Source organism: Danio aesculapii, chromosome 1 (genome assembly GCF_903798145.1).
Source record: "Danio aesculapii chromosome 1, fDanAes4.1, whole genome shotgun sequence".
Lineage (NCBI taxonomy): Eukaryota > Metazoa > Chordata > Actinopteri > Cypriniformes > Danionidae > Danio > Danio aesculapii.
The window spans coordinates 6,237,924-6,259,945 of record NC_079435.1 but is presented as its reverse complement, the minus strand read 5'-3'; the positions used below and the strand labels follow the sequence as shown (position 1 = coordinate 6,259,945).

General features: G+C 34.3%; 1 protein-coding gene across 1 annotated transcript in view; it reads left to right on the top strand.

The window, feature by feature from the left end:
• Positions 1–22,022, top strand: part of tsc2 (TSC complex subunit 2) — an 86,970-nt gene that overhangs the window by 50,724 nt on the left and 14,224 nt on the right. The window contains 10 exon segments of the mRNA XM_056456425.1: positions 503–664; positions 870–1,025; positions 1,136–1,248; positions 2,720–2,974; positions 7,929–8,120; positions 10,892–10,960; positions 13,454–13,599; positions 15,392–15,930; positions 20,277–20,355; positions 21,676–21,762. Coding sequence (XP_056312400.1) covers positions 503–664; positions 870–1,025; positions 1,136–1,248; positions 2,720–2,974; positions 7,929–8,120; positions 10,892–10,960; positions 13,454–13,599; positions 15,392–15,930; positions 20,277–20,355; positions 21,676–21,762 — 1,798 coding nt within the window.

The window sequence follows — 22,022 nt, the reverse complement described above, 5'->3', positions numbered from 1 at the left end:
GAATTGGATTAAGTAGAATTTGATGAATCAGATTGATCAGAATTTGAAGAATCAGAACTATCAGAATTTGATGAATCAGTATAGGATGAATCAGTAAAGGATGAATCAGTATAGGATGACTCGGATTAATCAGAATCAGATGAATTGCATTAATCAGAATCAGATGAAATAATTAGTTAGAATCAGATGAAATACATTAATCAGAATCGGATTAATCTTAAATGGATGAATTGGATTAATTAGAATTGGATGAATCAGATTGATCAGAATCTGAAGAATCGGAACAATCAGAATTGGATGAATCAGAATTGAATGAATCAGAATCAGATGAATTGGATTAATCAGAATTGGATGAATCAAAATCGGATGAATCAGAATCAGTAAATCAGAATCAGGGATTCAGAATAAATGTGTGTTTAGGCCTGTGTGTGAGCTGCTTCAGCACTGATTGGCTGTCAGGTTGTGAGTGTGTCCTGTGACCCCTGTGCCCCATCCCGTGCAGGATGCAGACATCCAGCACCACCTGCAGTCTGGGCTCAGCAGATGAGAACGCAGTGATGCAGGCGGACGACGCTCTGAAGACGGTCCATCTGGAGCTCACAGAGACCTGCTTGGACATGATGGCCAGATACGTCTTCTCCAACTTCTCTGCTCTGCCCAAGAGGTGCACGCAGCCGTCTTAACAACTAAATGAAGAAATGGAGCACATTAATTAATTTAAAAGGAACTTTGATTAATTTATTCTGTGGAGCATTTTTACAGGTGTAGAGCAATATCTAAGATTCATTCCATCTCTAGTGCAGTGTGATGTTTTCAGCAGGAAAAAGACCAGCTTGAAGTGTTTTCTGTGTGTGTTTTTCTTCTCTCAGGTCTCCCATCGCTGATTTCCTGTTATCTGGTGGTCCCAGTATGACGTGGCTGGTGGGGAATAAGTTAGTGACCATAACCACCAGCGGCGGCTCGCGAACACAAGCTCTTCTGGGTCTGGACATGACAGAGAGACATGGAGGAGGAGAAATGACCAGGTGATCAACTGTTCACTCTTCAAATGACTGGTCTGAGACCCCTTCGGGAGATGAAATGAGTCTAAAAACTAAACATGATCATCTGTTGTGTATGTGTGTGTGTTCTGCAGGTCTGACCCGTCTCTGCACACCCGACAGACCAAAGAAGCTCCCGCTAAACTAGAGTCTCAGTCCGGCCAGCAGATCAACACCAACACACGCACACGAGTCCGCTCTATATCAGGTGAACACAGAGACTTAAGGGTGGGAGGAAAAACCAAATGAATCTAACTATCCTGAATCGATTCTCAGATCTTCAGACACAGACATCCCATATAAGCTTAACCAATACACATAGTCTAAGCCAGAAACACATGATTAGCTCACCTTTTGAGTCTTTGGGTTTTTGAGCCATTCGTTCATCATGTAACGGCACGTAAAGAGATGAATCAAAACTGAGGACTCGAGAGATGAATGGACAAAATCTTTTTCGGCTCAGACTGCATATGATTGGCTAATGTATTTCATGTGAGGAACGAACGACTCAAACCCGATTGAAGACTTAAAAAAAAAAGCTAATCTTCTCTACCACCTGCACAGTGTGCGCATGCTTGAATGAACGAATCACTCCCTCAGAGGACTCATCAAAACATGATTTAAAAATATTCAAATCCAATTCGTAAATTCAAAACACGATTCAAAAATACACAAATCCAATTCGTAAATTCAAAACACGATTCAAAAATACACAAATCCAATTCGTAAATTCAAACACGATTCAAAAATACACAAATCCAATTCGTAAATTCAAACACAATTCAAAAATGCACAAATCCAATTCGTAAATTCAAAACACGATTCAAAAATGCACAAATCCAATTCGTAAATTCAAAACACGATTCAAAAATACACAAATCCAATTCGTAAATTCAAATGCGATTCAAAAATACACAAATCCAATTCGTAAATTCAAACACGATTCAAAAATGCACAAATCCAATTCGTAAATTCAAAACACGATTTAAAAATACACAAATCCAATTCGTAAATTCAAACACGATTCAAAAATACACAAATCCAATTCGTAAATTCAAACACAATTCAAAAATGCACAAATCCAATTCGTAAATTCAAAACACGATTCAAAAATGCACAAATCCAATTCGTAAATTCAAAACACGATTCAAAAATACACAAATCCAATTCGTAAATTCAAATGCGATTCAAAAATACACAAATCCAATTCGTAAATTCAAACACGATTCAAAAATGCACAAATCCAATTCGTAAATTCAAAACACGATTTAAAAATACACAAATCCAATTCGTAAATTCAAACACGATTCAAAAATACACAAATCCAGTTCATAAATTCAAAACACGATTCAAAAATGCACAAATCCAATTCGTAAATTTGAAACACGATTCAAAAATGCACAAATCTAATTCGTAAATTTAAAACACGATTCAAAAATACGCAAATCTAATTCGTAAATTTAAAACACGATTCAAAAATACGCAAATCTAATTCGTAAAATCAAAACACGATTCAAAAATACACACATCCAGTTTGTAATTTCGAAACATGATTCAAAAATACACAAATACATTTTGGAAATTCAAAATTGTGCTGTGCTTGTATAAATTTAATTTCCTAAATGTATTATTTTTGAGACTGATCTGGCTCCATACTGATGGTGTGTATCTTTCTTCAGGTGGTCACGCTCTGCGGGCCGGGCCGGCTCAGAGTCTTAGTCCTCTGGTGGCATCTCCTGAAGGCGAGTACAGCGGCCCGCTGCCTCCTCCCGGACCCCCGCTGGATGTCCTGAGCTCTCAGAGGGGAATGGAGGAGCACCCGCCACCTTCCGCCTGCCACCCATCACCACCGCTCAAACACAAGCACAGCCTGGCAGAATTTGTACCCATGCTGACGCAGGGCTGGGCTGAGATTTTCATCCGCAGGCCCTCAGGTATGACCAGATATACATTAACAACAAAACCCATTCAGACACCAGAGATTAGAGCTGCACCATATGACAAAGCCTTATTTTGTTTTTCTGCCATATGCAGTCAACAGAAGTCAAAATGTTAAGCCCTATTTTGATAGATTTATTTATATATATATATTTTTACTTCAAATGTATATTGTGATATGAATAACAGGTAAAAAGTGGGCGGAACTAAATCATTGTATTCATGTGATTGACAGGTTAATCTTGTCCTAGTAAACACCATTCAGAAAAAAAGTCATTGGATTGGAAAAAGGTTGCAATTCAAAACTACACAAATCCAATTCGTAAATTCGAAACACGATTCAAAAATATACAAATCCAATTCGTAAATTCAAAACTACACAAATCCAATTCGTAAATTCAAAACACGATTTAAAACTACACAAATCCAATTCGTAAATTCGAAACATGATTCAAAAATACACAAATACAATTCGTAAATTCAAAACACGATTCAAAACTACACAAATCTCATTCGTAAATTCGAAACATGATTCAAAACTACACAAATCCTATTCGTAAATTCAAAATACAATTCAAAAATACACAAATACAATTCGTAAATTCAAAACACGATTCAAAACTACACAAATCCCATTCGTAAATTCAAAACTACACAAATCCAATTCGTGAATTCAAAACACGATTTAAAACTACACAAATCCAATTCGTAAATTCGAAACATGATTCCAAACTACACAAATCCCATTCGTAAATTCAAAATACAATTCAAAAATACACAAATACAATTCGTAAATTCAAAACACGATTCAAAAATACACAAATCCATTTGGTAAATTCAAAACTACAAAAATCCAATTCGTAAATTCAAAACACAATTTAAAACTACACAAATCCAATTCGTAAATTCGAAATATAATTCAAAACTACACAAATCCCATTCGTAAATTCAAAATACAATTCAAAAATACACAAATACAATTCGTAAATTCAAAACACGATTCAAAAATACACAAATCCAATTCGTAAATTCAAAACTACCCAAATCCAATTCGTAAATTCAAAACACGATTTAAAACTACACAAATCCAATTCGTAAATTCGAAACATGATTCAAAAATACACAAATACAATTCGTAAATTCAAAACACGATTCAAAACTACACGAATCCCATTCGTAAATTCGAAACATGATTCAAAATACACAAATCCAATTTGTAAATTCAAAATACAATTCAAAAATACACAAATCCAATTCGTAAATTTGAAGCCAGATTCAAAAATTCACCTGTTATTCTAATCACTGTATATTGTGATATGAATAACAGATGAAAAGTGGGCGGAACTAAATCTTTGCATTCATGTGATTGACAGGTTAATTCTGCCCTAGTATCTGTAAACACCAATCAGAAAAGAGAAGTCATTGGATTGGAAAAAAAGTTGCATTTGAGTCACAATTACAGAATAATGACGTGTACAAACAAGTCATTTTAAATGAGCACTGCAATATTCAATTAAAATAGTTCGATTTTATTGATTTAATATGCCAAATATAGAGCATGCATATATAACCTTGTCATAATTCTAACATGTCTAAATAAAGACATTTGTTTACACCTTCATTTAACAACCTTTAACTGCCTCACCAAGAAAAAGGCAGTTTTTGATGGCATTTTTTTATCTCCTAATGTGACAAGTGAACACACTCAATGTTATCTGTTCAACACGTCTCATAATTCTTTAAATCAACCTCTGATTAAATGATTGATATGTGGCTTTATGGTAAAAGTACTGCACTGGTACTAAATTCATACGCATACTATGAAAATCAGAAGATATTAATTGGAATATTAATTCGTAAGTATGACATACAATATTTCAGAGAAGTTTATACTTTTTCTTGTTGTTTAACACTAAAATGAAGCTTCATTTAAATACTGAGTAATATGAATTAATGAAAAGGGGGTGGTACTAAAGCAGGCTATTGGTGAATGTCATGTGATTGGCAGGTTAATCCCTCCCTAGTGCCTTTAAACAGTTGTTTTTAATTCACAATTACAGAATAATGACGTGTACAAGCAAGTCTTTTAAAATAAATTCAAGTAAATCTATATCTATATTATTCAAGGAAAATAGTCAATTTTGATTTCATCATTTTTATACACCAAATAAAGGGTAGCACGGTGGCTCAGTGGTTAGCACTGTCACCTCACTGCAAGAAGGTTGCTGGTTCGAGTCCCAGCTTGCCCAGTTGGCACTTCTCTGTGCTCCGGTTTCCCTCACAGTCCAAACACATGTGCTTTAGGTGAATTGAATAAACTAAATTGTCCGTAGTGTATGAGTGTGTGTGTGTGTGTGTGTGTGAATGTGAGAGTGTATGAGTGTTTCCCAGTACTGGGTTGCAGCTGGAAGGGCATCTGCTGAGTAAAACATATGCTGGAATAGTTGTCGGTTCATTCCGCCGTGGCGACCCCTGATAAATAAGGACTAACCCAATGGAAAATGAATAAATAATACGGCAAATATTGCGCATGCATGTTTTACCCCTGTAACCTTGTCCTGGGCCATAATTATCACCCACTGGCTCTCAATTATGACACATTTGTGCGCGGCGCTAAAATTAGCTCATATTATCTGCAGTCTCGAGGCGTTTGAGCGGCGTATGAGCGATCGCCACGGCCTGCAGGGGCTCAAATGCCATGTTTGAGGTTTTCTAATAGTTTGAGTCACACCTGCAGCGCTCAAAGACCCGATTCTCCTCCATCTGTATTTCTGTGTTTCTCGCTTTAATTGTGGCGTGTCCTTGAGCGCTGCGTTTCTTGGAGAAAAACACATGACGAGATGCTTTCTGAGGCTTTCAGAGGATTGCTATTGTGCAGTTGTTCCTTCTCTTGTTGTGTGTTTCGTTCACGAGTCTGCTTTGTCAGGCTCTTCTTGCTTCACTCCGTACAGCTTTTGTGATTTGATTTCTTTATTTCAGTGTGTGTGTTGTGCAACTTTCTTTTCTGAACCTCTTTTTCACTCTTGAAATAAAGTTGTCATTGGTGTAAATAAAATAGAATGATAAAAGTTACATTAATGGAGTACTGTTGTAAACAATAAAATGTATACAATTATTTCAATAATATTAAAATGACACTTTAAGTATTTCATTTCAGTAAAACTGTTATAAATAAATGGAAAAAAATCCCATTAAAATAATACAAATAATTCATATTTACTTTGATCTTATTTGATCATTTTACTTTGAGCTATCAGTCATTTAGGGTGGAGCTTTCAGTACTTTTCAGGCGGAGCTATCAGTAATTTAGGGCGAAGCTATCAGTCATTTTGGTCGGAGCTATCAGTTATTTAGGGCGGAGCTGTCAGTCATTTAGGGCAGGGCAATCGGTCATTTAGGGTGGAGCTGTGTTATTTAGGGCAGGGCTGTCAGTACTTTAGGGCAGAGTTATCAGTCATTTAGGCTGGGGCTATCAGTCATTTAGTGCTGAGCTATTGGCCATTTAGGGTGGAGCTCTCGGCCATTTAGGGTAAAGCTATCGGTCATTTAGAGTCGGGCTATTGTCCATTTAGGGCGGAGCTATCTGTCATTTAGGGCGGAGCTATCTGTCATTTAGGGCGGAGCTATCTGTCATTTAGGGCGGGGCTCTCTGTCATTTAGGGCGGAGCTATCAGTCATTTAGGGCGGGGCAATCAGTCATTTATGGTTGGGCTGTTGTCCATTTAGGGTGGAGCTATCAGGCATTTGGGCGGGGCTATCAGCCATTTAGCACAAAGCTATCAGTCATTTAGGGTGAAGCTGTCGGCCAATTAGGGTGGAGCTATTGGTCATTTAGGGTGGAGCTATTGGTCATTTAGGGTGAGGCAATTGTCCATTTATGGCGGAGCTATCGGTCATTTAGGGCGGAGCTATCGGTCATTTAGGGTGGAGCCATCAGTCATTTAGAGCGGGCTATCAGCCATTTAGGGGGAAGCTATCAGTCATTTAGGGTGGAGCTATCAGTCATTTAGGGTGGAGCTATCAGTCATTTAGTGTGGAGCTGTCGGCCAATTAGGGTGGAGCTGTCGGCCAATTAGGGTGGAGCTATTGGACATTTAGGGTGGAGCTATTAGTCATTTAGGGTGGGGCAATTGTCAATTTAAGGCGGAGCTATCGGTCATTTAGGGCGGAGCTATCGGTCATTTAGGGTGGAGCCATCAGTCATTTAGAGCGGGCTATCAGCCATTTAGGGAGGAGCTATTAGTCATTTAGGGTGCAGCTATAAGTCATTTAGTGTGGAGCTATCAGTCATTTAGCATGGGGCTATCAGTAATTTAGGGCGGGACTATCGGTCATTTAAGTTGGAGCCATTGGTCATTTATGGTGTGGTTGTTGTCCATTTAGATGGAGCTATCAGTCATTTTAGGGTGGGGCTATCAGTCGTTTAGGGCAGGGCTATCGGTCATTTATGGTGGGGCTGTTGTCCATTTAGACGGAGCTATCAGTCATTTAGGGTGGAGCTATCAGTCATTTAGGGTGGAGCTATCAGTCATTTAGGGTGGGGCTATCAGCCATTTAGCGTGAAGCTATCAGTCATTTAGAGCTATTAGTCATTTAGGGCGAGGCTATCAATCATATATGGCAGAGCTACCAGTCATGTAAGGCAGGCTATCAGTCATTTGAGGTGGACCTATCATCGTCTCTTATTTCTTGTCTACATCCATCCATTTGTTGATATCTTTATATTTATTTTGTTAGTAATACCTTTCTTTCAACGAACCAATCAGTTCTCAGTGTGCAAAGTCATGCACCCCCTGTATTGTTTTCTTATTTTGGGACCATTTTAACGGGATGTGCATCACAATATAGAAAAAAAGACAATGTTAGCTTCTGTATCTTGCTGACTCTAAACTGTAGGTTTCCTCCATTATGCCGACAGTGTTTTCCTCATTTTCTGCTGCTTTTTCTCAGGGAACACAAGCTGGCTGATGTGTCTGGAGAACCCACCGAGCCCGTTCTCCTCTGAGCTGGGTAATCTGCCTCTGCAGGAGCTCTCCAGCGTCCTCATGGCCATGGATGGGGTGAAGGAGCCGCCGGCCGAGCGTCCCGCAGATATATCCCAGCCACAGGGCAAACCGGCTCCCATCCAGCGCTCTAACACTGGTGAGAAACACTCAAACACACTCTCTGGAGGAAAAACCCCAGATGTCTCTCTTTAGTTTACCTCAATATATTACAAATAAATCCAAATCTAATCATGACAAGCGTCAATCATTGGAAAGGTCTACGTCTTCTGAATACATCTTTTGTTGTTGTTTTTAATTTCTTTTGTTACGTAGGAAGAGTAGGAAATCAAAATCCATTTACGATCACCCTTCAACCTGTGGGATCATTTGCAGTTACATGTTTAAACCCTAATATTATTATCTAAATATAAAGCAATCATGACAAACTATATATCATTTGAAAGCGTAAAGCTTGTAGTTTCCAAATCTGGTGACTGATTTTTAATAGATATTACTTAGCAACAGTTATTTATTAATTTGCCTGAGGATACTCGGCAATTGTAAAGCATTACTTTGCTACAGCAATCCACATTTTAGAGGCTAAATTGAAATGAAATGCCAGCAAACTGTTCTTACTACTATAGATGTAATGTAACTTTACAGACATTGTCAAAACTATAACAAAATATAGTTCATATTCCTCAAAATAGGGGGTCAACAGTGGACACTGTGTCAACTGGTGGTCATGTTTGGTACTGCAGCTTGTGTGCTCAACCTTCATAAGCGTATATGGCAGAAGTGGTAAAACTACTGTGCGAATTCATATTTAACCACGCTGAGCAATGCCGTAGTGAATGTTTTATATATAGTACAGGAATTTGCAGTGTGTTTTATCTACTGTTTTATACAAAACAGTAGTAGATGTGCAGAATCTAGTATGCAGCATGCAGGAACAGCCAATAATTTCGTGTTTTGAGAGGAAATGATGCCACGCATTTGGATGTGTCTGTTATAATGAATTGTATGTTTTGTTTTTGTCTGTTTTGTATTCATTTATTTTATATGTGTGTTGTTATTTTGCTAGTTTCTTGTTTTTGTCTATTTTACATTTATTTATTTGAAATATTTTAGGTATGTTATTACTTTTTTGTTTTGTTTATTTGTTAGTGTTTTTTGTCCTTTTATGTTTGTTTATATGTTATGTTAGTCTAACGTAGGTCTCTTGCTGTTATAAATGAACACGTCTGCTGATAACATTTAGCTTATGCCTAATTTAGGCGAATCTCAAGTGTTTCAGTGATTTATTCCTCTTAATGACCACCTCAACTCTCCCAAAACAATTTTCAGTGTATTAATGAACACATTAAAGAAGATTAAACTAATCTACTCTGGAAAATGCTGTTATAATATTTTATTTTTTAGTACACAACAGGGTATAGGATACTAGGTTAGCACAATTAATTGACATAAAAGTTTAATCATCAAAGTTTCCATCTAGGTTACGGCAATTATCAAATAAATAAGACTTGATGAACATCATACATTATAGTTATAAAGTTAAATTAAATGTTTATTTTAATAATAATAATAATAATTATTATTATTATTATTATTATTATTAAATAATAATACAAAAATACGTAACAAAATGACAATTACCATAAAAAATCTAATACATAATATTTAACCATTATTATTATTAATAATAATAATAATAATAATAATAATAATAATAAAAGATGGTTATAATAATAACAATGATGATAATTACTAATATTATTACTTAAATATTATGTACAACACATTTTTATGACAATAGTAATATACGTTTTTCCTTTTGTTAGGTAATTATTATTATTATTTAGCAATAATAATATGTTATTAGTAACTTATCATTAATTCACATTTATAGAAATAATAGAAAATCATTTCAATCATTTGTTCTCTACAATTTCTAATTTATGTGCCACGAAAAACCTTTAATAATTATATATTTTATTTAATGATAATAAGAAAAATAACAATAATAATAATAATAATAATAATAACAATGCAAGTAATATAAATTCTTTAATTTACTTTTTACAGCAATAGTAATTTATCAGATACTTTTCATAATATTATTATTTAGGAATTATTACATGCTGTTTGTTATTCAGAATTAATTTACATAGACTACTATAAAGAATTGTAAACAATTTACTATAATGTACATAACACATATATAGTTTTATGTAAAATGTAATAATTTTTTAAATTATTATTATAATAATAATAATAATTATTATTAATAGTTAAATATTATGTAAAAGTAATTTCTATGACAATAGTAATATATACTTCTGCTTTTGTTAGGTAATTTTAGAATTATTATTGAGTATGAATAATTTGTTATCAGTTACTTATAATTAATACACACATATATTTATAGAAATAATAGTGATCTGTTTTTTCCACAAATCAATATTTTTATATCATGTGCCACGTCAAACCTTTAGTAAGTATTGATTTTATTTAATGGTGATAATAATAATAATAATAATAATAATAATAATAATAATAATAATAATGACAACAACAACAGCAATAATCATAATAATAACAAGGATAAGTAACAATAATAATAACAATAAGGATAAAATATTGTTGCTGGACTCATTTCTCACCACAAAGCCATTTTAGTTGTAAAAAAAATCTGATTTTATTTCCGTTAAATACTGGTGGGACTGTTTTTTTTCTTTTTGTTTTTTTTAGTCTGTGTCATCCACAACTTAACATTTGACTTGCAGAGCTCTTTAATGAGCATCTGTTGTGCTGTTTGCACACATCTGTCCTCGTTCAGCCTGAGACTCTTGACTCTGTGTTTGCTGTCTCCTGTGGGTCGTATGTGTGTGTGTTGTGTGTTTTCGGGCCCTGTTTTCACCGCAGTGGCCTCTCTCAGCTCTCTCTGCTCCTCTGAATCCTCCGGCAGGTTTCACAGAAGTATATCCTGGGCAGGTACAATACTGTATGTGGTGTGTCTGAGGCACGAATCCTGTGTTTCTTCAGCTTCCTCTCTCCATTAACACTCAACAATCCAGAACAAAGCAGATAATCAAAGGTGAACTCAGCCAATCAGCGTTCAGCCCAGAGCCAGCCATGGGATTGATTCCTGATTCAGGACGCTTTTTTTAGTGCTTATCCTGAAGCTCGTCTGCATTCTCTTTTTCCACCATGGATTTGACATGAAAGGCATATTTCTGTTTTAAAGCTGCCCAGTTTTTATGTCGTCTGGTAATTTATTCCTTTTATGCATATCATTTACATTTGCCCCACATGAAAGTATTTCAGTTATAGGGGTGGACAATGGAGATCAAATCGTGCTTTGTGTTTCAACTATTGAGTTGTTCTCAGAATTCTAAGAAAAAAAGTCAGAATTCCGAAATGTAAACTCAGAAAAAAAATGGTCACAATTCTAAAATGTAAATTCTGAATTCTGAAGAAAAAAGCCAAAAACAGAATTCCAAAAACATTTTGGAATTCTGATTTACATTTTGGAATTCTGCCAAAATGTAAATTAGAATTCCAAAATGTCAATTTAGAATTCCCAGGGAAAGTCAGAATTCCAAGAAAAAGGACAACATTCCAAAATGTAAATCAAAATTCCAAGAAAAAAGTCAGAATTCCAAAATTTAGTCAGAATGACTAGAAAATAAGTCAGAAATCCGAAATTTAAAGGCAGAATGACAAGAAAATAACTCAGAATTCCGAAAATTAAAAGCAGAATTCCAAGAAAATAAAGGCAGAATTTCAAAATGTTGTCAGAACTCCTAGAAGTCAGATTTACAAGAAAAAAAGTCGGAATTTCAAAATGTAAATTCAGAATTCCAAGAAAAGTCAGAATTCCGAAATGTAAATCTGATTTCCAAGAAAAAAGTCAGAATTTAGAATGTCAGAATTCCAAAAAAATAAGTCAGAATTCCAAAATGTCAATTTAGAATTCCCAGGAAAAGTCAGAATTCCAAGAATTCCAAGAAAATTAAAAGCAGAATTCCAAGAAAATAAAGGCAGAATTTCAAAATGTTGTCAGAACTCCTAGAAGTCAGATTTACAAGAAAAAAAGTCGGAATTTCAAAATGTAAATTCAGAATTCCAAGAAAAGTCAGAATTCCGAAATGTAAATCTGATTTCCAAGAAAAAAGTCAGAATTTAGAATGTCAGAATTCCAAAAAAATAAGTCAGAATTCCAAAATGTCAATTTAGAATTCCCAGGAAAAGTCAGAATTGACAAGAAAAAGGACAACATTCCAAAATGTAAATCAGAATTCCAAGAAAAAAGTCAGAATTCCAAAATTTAGTCAGAATGACTAGAAAATAAGTCAGAAATCCGAAATTTAAAGGCAGAATGACAAGCAAATGACTCAGAATTCCGAAAATTAAAAGCAGAATTCCAAGAAAATAAAGGCAGAATTCCAAAATGTTGTCAGAATTCCTAGCAGTCATATTTACAAGAAAAAATGTAAATTCAGAATTCCAAGAAAAAGTCAGAATTCCGAAATGTAAATCTGATTTTCAAGAAAAAAGTCAGAATTTAGAAAGTAGTCAGAATTCCAAAAAAATAAGTCAGAATTCCAAAATGTAAATTTAAATTCCCAGGGAAAAGTCAGAATTCCAAGAAAAAGGACAACATTCCAAAATTTATTCAGAATGACTAGAAAATGACTCAGAATTCCGAAATTTAAAAGTAGAATTCCAAGAAATTAAAGGCAGAATTTTAAAATGTTGTCAGAATTCCTATTTCAAATTTACAAGAAAAAAACTCTGAAATGTAAAGTCAGAATTCCCAGGGAAAAGTCAGAGTTCCAAGAAAAAAAGTCAGAATTCCTATATGTAGCCAGAATTTCAAAGAAAAAGTCAGAATTCCAAGAATATTTTTTCCAGAATTTTAAAATTCCAGAATTCAAAAATTTTTCCGGAATTCTAAAGGCTAAGTCAGAATTCCAAAATGACAATTTAGAATTCCAAGAAAAATAATAATTCTTAAATCTAAACTCCAAATTCCAAGAATAAAAGAATTGCAAAAGTGTGAGTTCTGAAAAAAGTCAGAATCTGTGAGATTTAAACAGAATTTTGACAGAAATATGTAAACTTCTGACTTCAGCTTTATCAGGTACACTAAAACAAAGATGACTGTGTTTCAGCACTTCTACCATCATTTCATTGGATCTCTAAATGCAGCATGTTTTGTAAAGCCTTTCAATGTCAAATTGTCTACCGAGCGTGCTTTATATGTCTGACTCGATCTTGTGTTTGTTTGATCTGTGTGTGTGTTTGATCAGTATGTGTGTGTGTGTGTGTGAGAGCAGATGTGATCTTCAAACAGCTTTGCATGTATTAGAGTGACTTTAGGAGAGTTCTGGACTAATCACAGATGTTATAGACACTCCTCTGCTCATATATATAGTGCAGAGATTTGCTCTTGTTTATTTTGCTGATGCTGCTGTTCAACAGATTCAGTAGTGATGGAGGAAAGTGGACGGAGTAAAGTGTCTGTATCACCAGCTGAGTCTAAAGAGGTGGAGGAATTTGAGGCTGTTCCTTCTGAACCCATCTTCATGAACACCAGCACGACTACACCCGCCGGCATGATGAGCAGAGTGAGTCAATCACATTTACAAGAACCAAAAATAGCTGGAAATGTAAAATGTAGGGTAAGAACTGCGAGAAGTAAATTTATATTGTAAAAAAATTAGAATTAAAAAATTTAAACCAAGAATTCCAAGAAAAATTTCACAATTGCTATTTGAATTTTAAAATGCAAACAATAAATCATTCGGAAAAGTTCAGAATTGCAAAAAGTAAATTCATAGTTCACAAACAGTGAGAATATTAAGTTTAAACCAACAATTCCCAAGAGTTCCAAATTTTTATTTGTGAATTCGTATTTCCATGAAAAAAGGTTTTAAAGAATGTAAACTAACGCCAAGGAAAAGTTCAGAATTGTGAGGTTGTAAATTTTAATTTTTAAGAAAAAAAAGTTGAAATTTCATATTTTCAAGAAAATTGTTCCAGTCTAAAATGTAAACTACAAGAAATCCGGGGAAAACAGTTTAGTTTTGAGAATTGTAAATTAATATTTTCAAGAAAAACGTTTTTTTTTACGAAATTTAAGATGTGAACTAAGAAAAAAAAAGTCAGAGAAAGTCAGAATAGTCAGAATTCCAAAATGTAAACTCCAAATTCCAAGAAAAATGTGGAATTTGGAAACAAGGAATTCTGAGAAAAAGTTCAGTATCGTGAGATGAAAACTCATATTCCAGAAAAAGTCTGAATTTAAAAATGTAAAGTAAGAATTATAAGGAAAAGTTCTGCATTGCAATTTGTAAATTAATATTTAAAAATCTGAATTTTAGAATGTTCAGAATTGCGAGATATAAATTTATTTGTTTGAAGAAAAACAGATATTTTAATTGGCAAACCAAGATTTCCGTGAATAAGTTCAGAATTTTGAGATGAAAATTCATATTTCCAGGAATTGAAAACAATGTAAGAAATATAAATATAATAATAATTTTAAAAACTATTTTGAATTATAAAATGTTCAGAATTGTGAGCTGTAAATGAATAGTTGCAAAAAAAATCTGAATTTTAAAATGTTCAGAATTGTGAGCTGTAAGTTTTATATTTTCAAGAAAAAGTCTGAATTATAAAATGATCAGAATTATGAGCTGTAAACGAATATTTTCCAGAAAAAAGGTTTTTAAATGTTTAGAATTTTTTTTTAAATGTTCAGAATTCCAAATTATCCCCAAGTTAAAAGCTGTAAATTAAAAAATAAACTAAGAATTCCAGGAAAAATGTAGATGTAAACTCGTATTTCCAAAAAGGAAAAAGTTGGAATTTTAAAATGTGAACTAAGAATTCCAAGAAAAGGTTTAGAATTATGAAATGAAAATTCATATTTGCAAGACTTAAAACAAATTTCAATAAAAAATATAATATTTTAAGCAATATAAATATACTAACATTTTTAAAGAACAATTCGGAATTTTAAATGTTTGGAATTGCGAGCTACAAATTCATATTTTTAATTTTAAAATGCTCAGTTGTAAGCTTTAAATTAATTTTCCAAAGAAAGTCAGAACTTTAAAATTGCGAGTTATAATTGAATATTTTCAAAAAAACGTCTGAACTTATTTATAAAATGTTCAAAAATGAGAGCTATAAATGAACAAACAGAATTCTAACATGTTTATAATTGCAATTTAGCATTACAAGAAAAAGCCGTCTTTTAAAAAGTATCTAAGAATTCCCGGAAAAACATTTTTTTTTTTTTTCCAAGAATCACAAGTTTTCAATTAAAAATTTCAAACAAATCCTCCAGTCACCCACAGCATTGTTAAACCAACAATCGCTTCACCTCCTCTTTCTTTCCTCCATTATTCACAGTCCTCCTCCACCTCCAGCCAAGATGATGATAAGTCCACCCTGGAGGAGGTCAGTGAAGGAGGAATCCCCATCGACCAGCCTCCGCTCAGCCTCTGCACCCCTGGAGCCCAGGACCCCGAGCTCTCCTTCACCCAGAGCAGCAGCAGCTCCAGCACACTTAACAAATCCAGCTCATCTCCAGAGCTTCAGACCCTTCCAGAGGCCTTCAGCAAAGCCTCGTCCCAGAGCACAGATCCAGCCCCCACCAGCAAAATCCCCACAGTCCAGGCCTGTGTGGAGGCTCCAGGAGAGAGCGCTGGATCTGCCACCGGGACGTCCTGCAGCAGCTCAAGTGTGTCCGTGTCCTCCTCCTCTACCTCCAGGATGAGGCTGGAGTTCCCGCCGGTGCAGACGGGACCCCTGTCTCCGACTGGACACCGGCCGCGGGGACACACCATATCAGTGTCCGCGCCATCCTCAAGGAGAGACCGCAAAACACTGGAGCGGGATGCCAGAGGAGGAGCGACTAATGTGGAAAAGAGCTCCGGACTCAGCCCCAGGTAATCTGACGTCGCTTTAAAGCATGCGTGAAATCAAAACTAACCATGTTGGTTTAGTTAGCTTACTTTGCTAGTTTTGTGGTGAATGATTCATCTGTGCATGACAAAAAAAAAAGTACAAATAATGTAAACTACAAATTCCAAAGAGTTGTTGAGATTTGCGATTTCTAAATGTACGTAAATTCAAACTTATAAAATGTAGAGTAAGAATGTTAAGAAAACTTTCTGAATTATGAGATGTAAATGTGTTTCAAAGAATAAAAATCGGAATTTTAAAATGTAAAAAATTATAAAATCCAAAAAAAGTTCGGAATTGAATGTAAATTGATTTGTCCAAGAAAATGTTTTTAATTTTACAATGTAACAAATTACGAAATCCCTAAAAAAGTTTGTTAAGTAATGTGGCCAATAAAAAGCCATAATTTTTAAATGTAGCAAATCCCAAAATAAAATGTAAAGTTGTAAATGTGTGCGTCCATGGAAAAAGTCACAATTTTAAAATGTACAAAATAAAAAAAAATCCCCCAAAAAGTTCAACATTTAAAGTTGTAAATTTATGTGTCCAAGATAAAGTCCTGTTTTTTAAATGTAACAAATCACAAAATCCCCCAAAAAGTTACAAATATAAAGTTGTAAACTCATTTGTCCAAGAAGTCGGAATTTTAAAATGTAAAAAAATTACGAAATCCAAAAAAGTTACAAATTTAAAGTTCTATATTCATGTGTCCAAGAAAGAGTCGTAATTTGTTACATTTTCAAATCCAAAAAAAGTAAAAGTTGTAAATTCAAGTGTCCAAAAAAGTCGTAATTTTAAAATGTAAAAAATCACGAAATCCCCCAAAAATTTAAAGTTGTAAATTCAAGTGTCCAAAAAAGTCATAATTTTAAAATGTAACAAATTACGAAATCCTAAAAAGTTACAAATATAAAGTTGTTAATTTATGTGTACAAGAAATCAGAATTTGAAAAATGTTAAAAATTACGAACTCCAAAAAAACGTTCAGAATTTAAAGTTGTAAATTCATGTGTCCAAGAAAAGTCATTATTTTAAAATGTAAAAAAATTACGAAATAATAAAAAAAAAAATGTTAAAAATGTAAAGTTGTAAATTCATGTGTCCAAGAAGTCAGAATTGTAAAATTAAAAAAAAAAGACAAAATCTAAAAAAGTTTCAAAAGTTCTAAGTTGTAAATTCATGTGTCCAAGAAAAAGTCGTAATTTTAAAATATCAATTATTAATTCCAAGAAAAAGTTTAGAATTGTTAGATGTAAATCTGTTTTTTTGATTTAAAAGAATGTGCACTTTATTTACTTCCAGGGATGTTTTGTATAAATAAAAAACACTGTGATCGATGTCAGACAGCCCTCAGTGCTGTAATGGATGCTGGAAGGTTGTGGTTATGTTCAGCACATGTTAACGCAGCTGTAATGTGTTGTGGACGTCAACCGTTTGATCCAAGAGCTCCACTTTCCTTCAGAAGCAGAGCGCGATATGGAGAGTAATGATACGGCGGGAAAACATCATTCTTCTTCATTACAGTCATCATCTGACACCCCTGCTGACGTTAAATCATCCTGCCTCCACTCTTTTTGTGAAGCGAGACGCTTTTTGAGTCGAACACTTTCAGTTTGTTGGATTTCAGAATTAGAATTAAAGCAAAATGATGGCCATTCGTCTTTGTGATGCTCAGAGCGGGCGATCGATAAACAGAAGGCCAGGAAAGCTTTTGAGTTAATTCTTTTTTCCTCTGCATTCAGTCAGACACTAAGAGCTGTGGCCGTTTGTTTAGTTTTTTCTTGAAACAGTTTGTTGGCTGTCAGACTGTTGTTTACTGGTTGTAAAATGTTCAATGTCTGTTTGGATTAAACCACAATTGCTTCCTGAGAACTGAAGGGCCTTGTCGGTCAAAACAGACGTTCTGTGTGGATGATGGTGCTCAGAGCAAAAGGATAAAAGAGGAGCTGTTTCTTCTGTGGTGTAAGGGGTTTTGTTCTATGCAGTAAATGGGGATAATAGCTGTCATAACAGTAAAAATATCAGAGCACTGTTCAATAGATACTGTATATAATGAAATATTAACTTTAAATTACGTGATGATAATAATAAAAATAGATTAGAATTATGGTTTTATATAAATTAAGCCATTTATCTTGCAACATCTTTTTTTTCTGACAACTTTTCAATTGATTGCTTTCCAGTCAGAGTTCTTGAGATGCAAATTCCATGTTGGACATAAATAATAAAACTAGAATAAATCAAACATGTTGCATAAAATATAAATATGAGTGAATCAGTCAGGCATCAGCAGAGTTCAGGTGAGGTGTTGGTTACCTTATCTTACCCATTCAAGACTTTCCGTTAACTCTGATCTGACATTTTCCAATGCATGCTAACTTTATTCTAGCTTTTTCTCACCCATCCAAACTCTATTTGACCCATCCAAACTCTATACTGACATTCTCTCACCCATCCAGACTTTTTTGGTAAATCTATCTCACCCATTCAAACTCCATCATTACTTCTTCTTATCTTTACAAACTACCTCATCCAACCTAACTCTGTCCTAACTTCATTTTACCTGTCCGAGCTCCATCCCGTCTCACCATCCTAATTCAGTCTTTCGATCATTCATACTCTATTCCAACTCTATTTTGCCTATCCTAAAGTGTAACCTGTATAAACCATGCAGATTTGATCCCACCTCTCATCATTCTTAGCTCTATCCTAACTCAATTCGATCCATTCAAACTCCTGGCCTTCCGAAACACTCTTATCAAAACTCTATACTGAGTTTCAGCCATCCTAACTCTATCCTTTATTTTGCCCATCCTAAATCTATCCTAACTTAGTCTTGCCCATCCAAACTCTATCCCATCTCTATTTTGCCATCCAATCTCTATCCTAACTCAGTCTCATCCGTCCAAACTCTAGACTGTCTTTGTCTAGGCCATTCAATTTCATCTTTTTCTCACCCATCTTCACTATATTCTAACTCTCCAATCATAAATCAATTCTAAATCTGTCTCACCTGTGTAAACTCCATCCTACATCTGTCTACTCTATACAAATTCTTTTCCTAACTAAATCTCAACCATCCTAACTCTATTCTAACTCTCTCACTCATCCTAACTCTATTCTCACCACATCTTCCCCTCAAAACTTTATCATAACTCCTTTTGATGCATGCAAACTCCATCCTAACTCGATTTTATCAATGCAAACTCTATTTTATCCTTGCAAACTCTACCCTAACTCTATTTTATCAGTGTTATCACTATCCTAACTCTATTTTATTCATGCAAACTTTATACTAACTCTATTTAAACCATGCAAACTTTATCCTAACTCTATTTTATCCATGCAAACTCTATTCTAACTCTATTTTATGAATATAAACTCTATCCTAACTCTATTTGATCCTTGCAAACTCTACCCTAACTCTATTTTATCAGTGTAATCACTATCCTAACTCTATTTTATTCATGCAAACTTTATACTAACTCTATTTAAACCATGCAAACTTTATCCTAACTCTATTTTATCCATGCAAACTCTATTCTAACGGTATTTGATCCATGCAAACGCTATCCTCCCTCTATTCGATTCATGCAAACTCTATCCTAACTCTATTTGATCCATGTAAACTTTATCCTGACTCAATTTATTTATGCAAACACTATCCTAACTCTGTTTGATTCATGCAAACTCTATTCTAACTCTATTTTATCCATGTTAACACTATTCTGGCTATATTTGAACCGTGCAAACTCTATTCTAACACTATTTTATCCATGTGAACTCTATCCTAACTCCATTTTATACATGTAAACTCTATCCTAACTCTGTTTGATTCATGCAAACTCTATTCTAACTCCATTTTATACAAGTAAACTCTGTCATAATTCCGTTGCCCTTCTAAACTGTGTTCTAACTACAGTGTATCTTATCCATCCAAACTTTATCTTAACTCTGCTGCTCATTACAAACTCTACCCTATCTCTGTGTCACCCTTACAGACTCTTCCCTCATTGTCATCAGTGCTGTTCAGATCGTTGTTCCTCATTTGTTATGGTCCGGGTGAGAGTTATTTGAGGGCCAGCTTTAGTGGTGCTGGTCTGGGTTTAATGGGTCTCTGGAGGTCAGAGAGTGTTTCCGGACATTTCTCCTGCTCTGACCTGATGTTGAAGAGCCCTCTGCTTATCCTCTGCTAGCTCCTCCAGCTTTATCTCTCCTCTGTGAAGAGTGGAGAAGATGAAAGTGCTGTGGGATTTTCTAGGTTTTAGATTCAGAGCACACTTGTGTTCTGTAGATTAGTGCTCTGACCTTTGCTCCTCTTCTTCTGCAGTTTTGTCTTCCTGCAGCTTTATCACTCGCCATTCTTCGGCAATGAGGCCAACAAACCCCTGCTGCTTCCCAAATCACAGGTGAGAGCACACTGTACCCGAAACTGCTCTTAACAAAGAGAGAAGTACAACAGGATTTAAAAATGAAATATCTATCTGTCTGTCCGTCTGTCCGTCTGTCCGTCTGTCCGTCCGTCCGTCCGTCCGTCCGTCCGTCCGTCCGTCTAGTGTTATTTTGTTCTGTCCATCTATCCGTCTGTCTATCTATCTATCTATCTATCTGTCTGTCTGTCTGTCTGTCTGTCTAGAGTTATTTTGTTCTGTCTGTCTATCCGTCTTTCCGTCTGTCCATCTATCCGTCTGTCTATCTGTCCATCTATCCGTCTGTCTGTCTGTCTGTCTGTCTGTCTAGAGTTATTTTGTTCTGTCTGTCTATCCGTCTTTCCGTCTGTCTATCTATCTATCTATCTATCTATCTATCTATCTATCTATCTATCTATCTATCTATCTATCTATCTATCTATCTGTCTATCTGTCTATCTGTCTGTCTGTCTGTCTACCTGTCTACCTGTCTACCTGTCTGTCGATCCATCCATCTGTCTATCTGTACTGTGTTATTGCTACTGAGCATTAATGAAAACTATAAGTATTGTTTGTTTGTAAAATAATTGCATATTCTACTGTAAATTTATTATAAAATGAATGTACCTTAATAGTAATAAAATAGATTTTTAAAATGATTTATGATTATTAAACATTCTTATTAATGGCAAATAATAGATTTATTATAGAATTATAACAAATATTATTATCATAAATGAAACTGTAAGATTTAAATATATATATATATATATATATATATATATATATATATATATATATATATATATATATATATATATATATATATATATATAAATAAATACACATTTTACAGTTTCATGTATGATATGTTATAATTGCAGTATAGATTTTTTTCTCTATACTGAAGGTCACAGGTCTTATTAACTAAAGCTACAAAAACTATTTACATCACATGAAAAAAAAAAATATATTTAATAAAGGAAAATATCAAATCTAAAGTTATAAGTAAAGGATAAGTTCTATTAAATTAAAGAGCTAAATAAAGCAAATAAATACAAATGTCAATAATGCACAGCTTGATTAAATTATAACTAAAACTGAACAGAAATATTTAGTATCTGAAGGCTAATAATATGGCTTGACTGATTTTTATTACAGATTTAGAGTCAAAAGATTGAGATTATTTTACTTTACAGTGATGAGAATTTGAAGACAAATAAATGATTATTAACAATAACAATAGGCTTGATTCTATGATTGAGAAGTGTTTTGCAGCTGATCTGGATGTTAATCTTGTGTGTTTTCTGCTGTTGTCAGCTGATTGACCGTGCAGTGAAGGTTCTGGATCAGATGCCTCCGTACGACACTCATAAGATCGGGGTGGTGTTTGTGGGGGCCGGACAGGTAGCCTGCAAAACAACCACTTGTAGTACAACATATACATCTCAGTTATTTGTTCTTGCATAATGTATTTATATTTATGTACAGTTGAAGTCAGAATTATTAGCACTCCTGTATAATTTTTCCCAATTTCAGTTTAACGGAAAGACCTTTTTCAACATTTCTAATCATAATAGTTTTATTAACTCATCTCTAATAACTGAATTATTTTATTTTTGCCATGATGACAGTAAATAATATTTGACTAGATATTTTTCAAGACA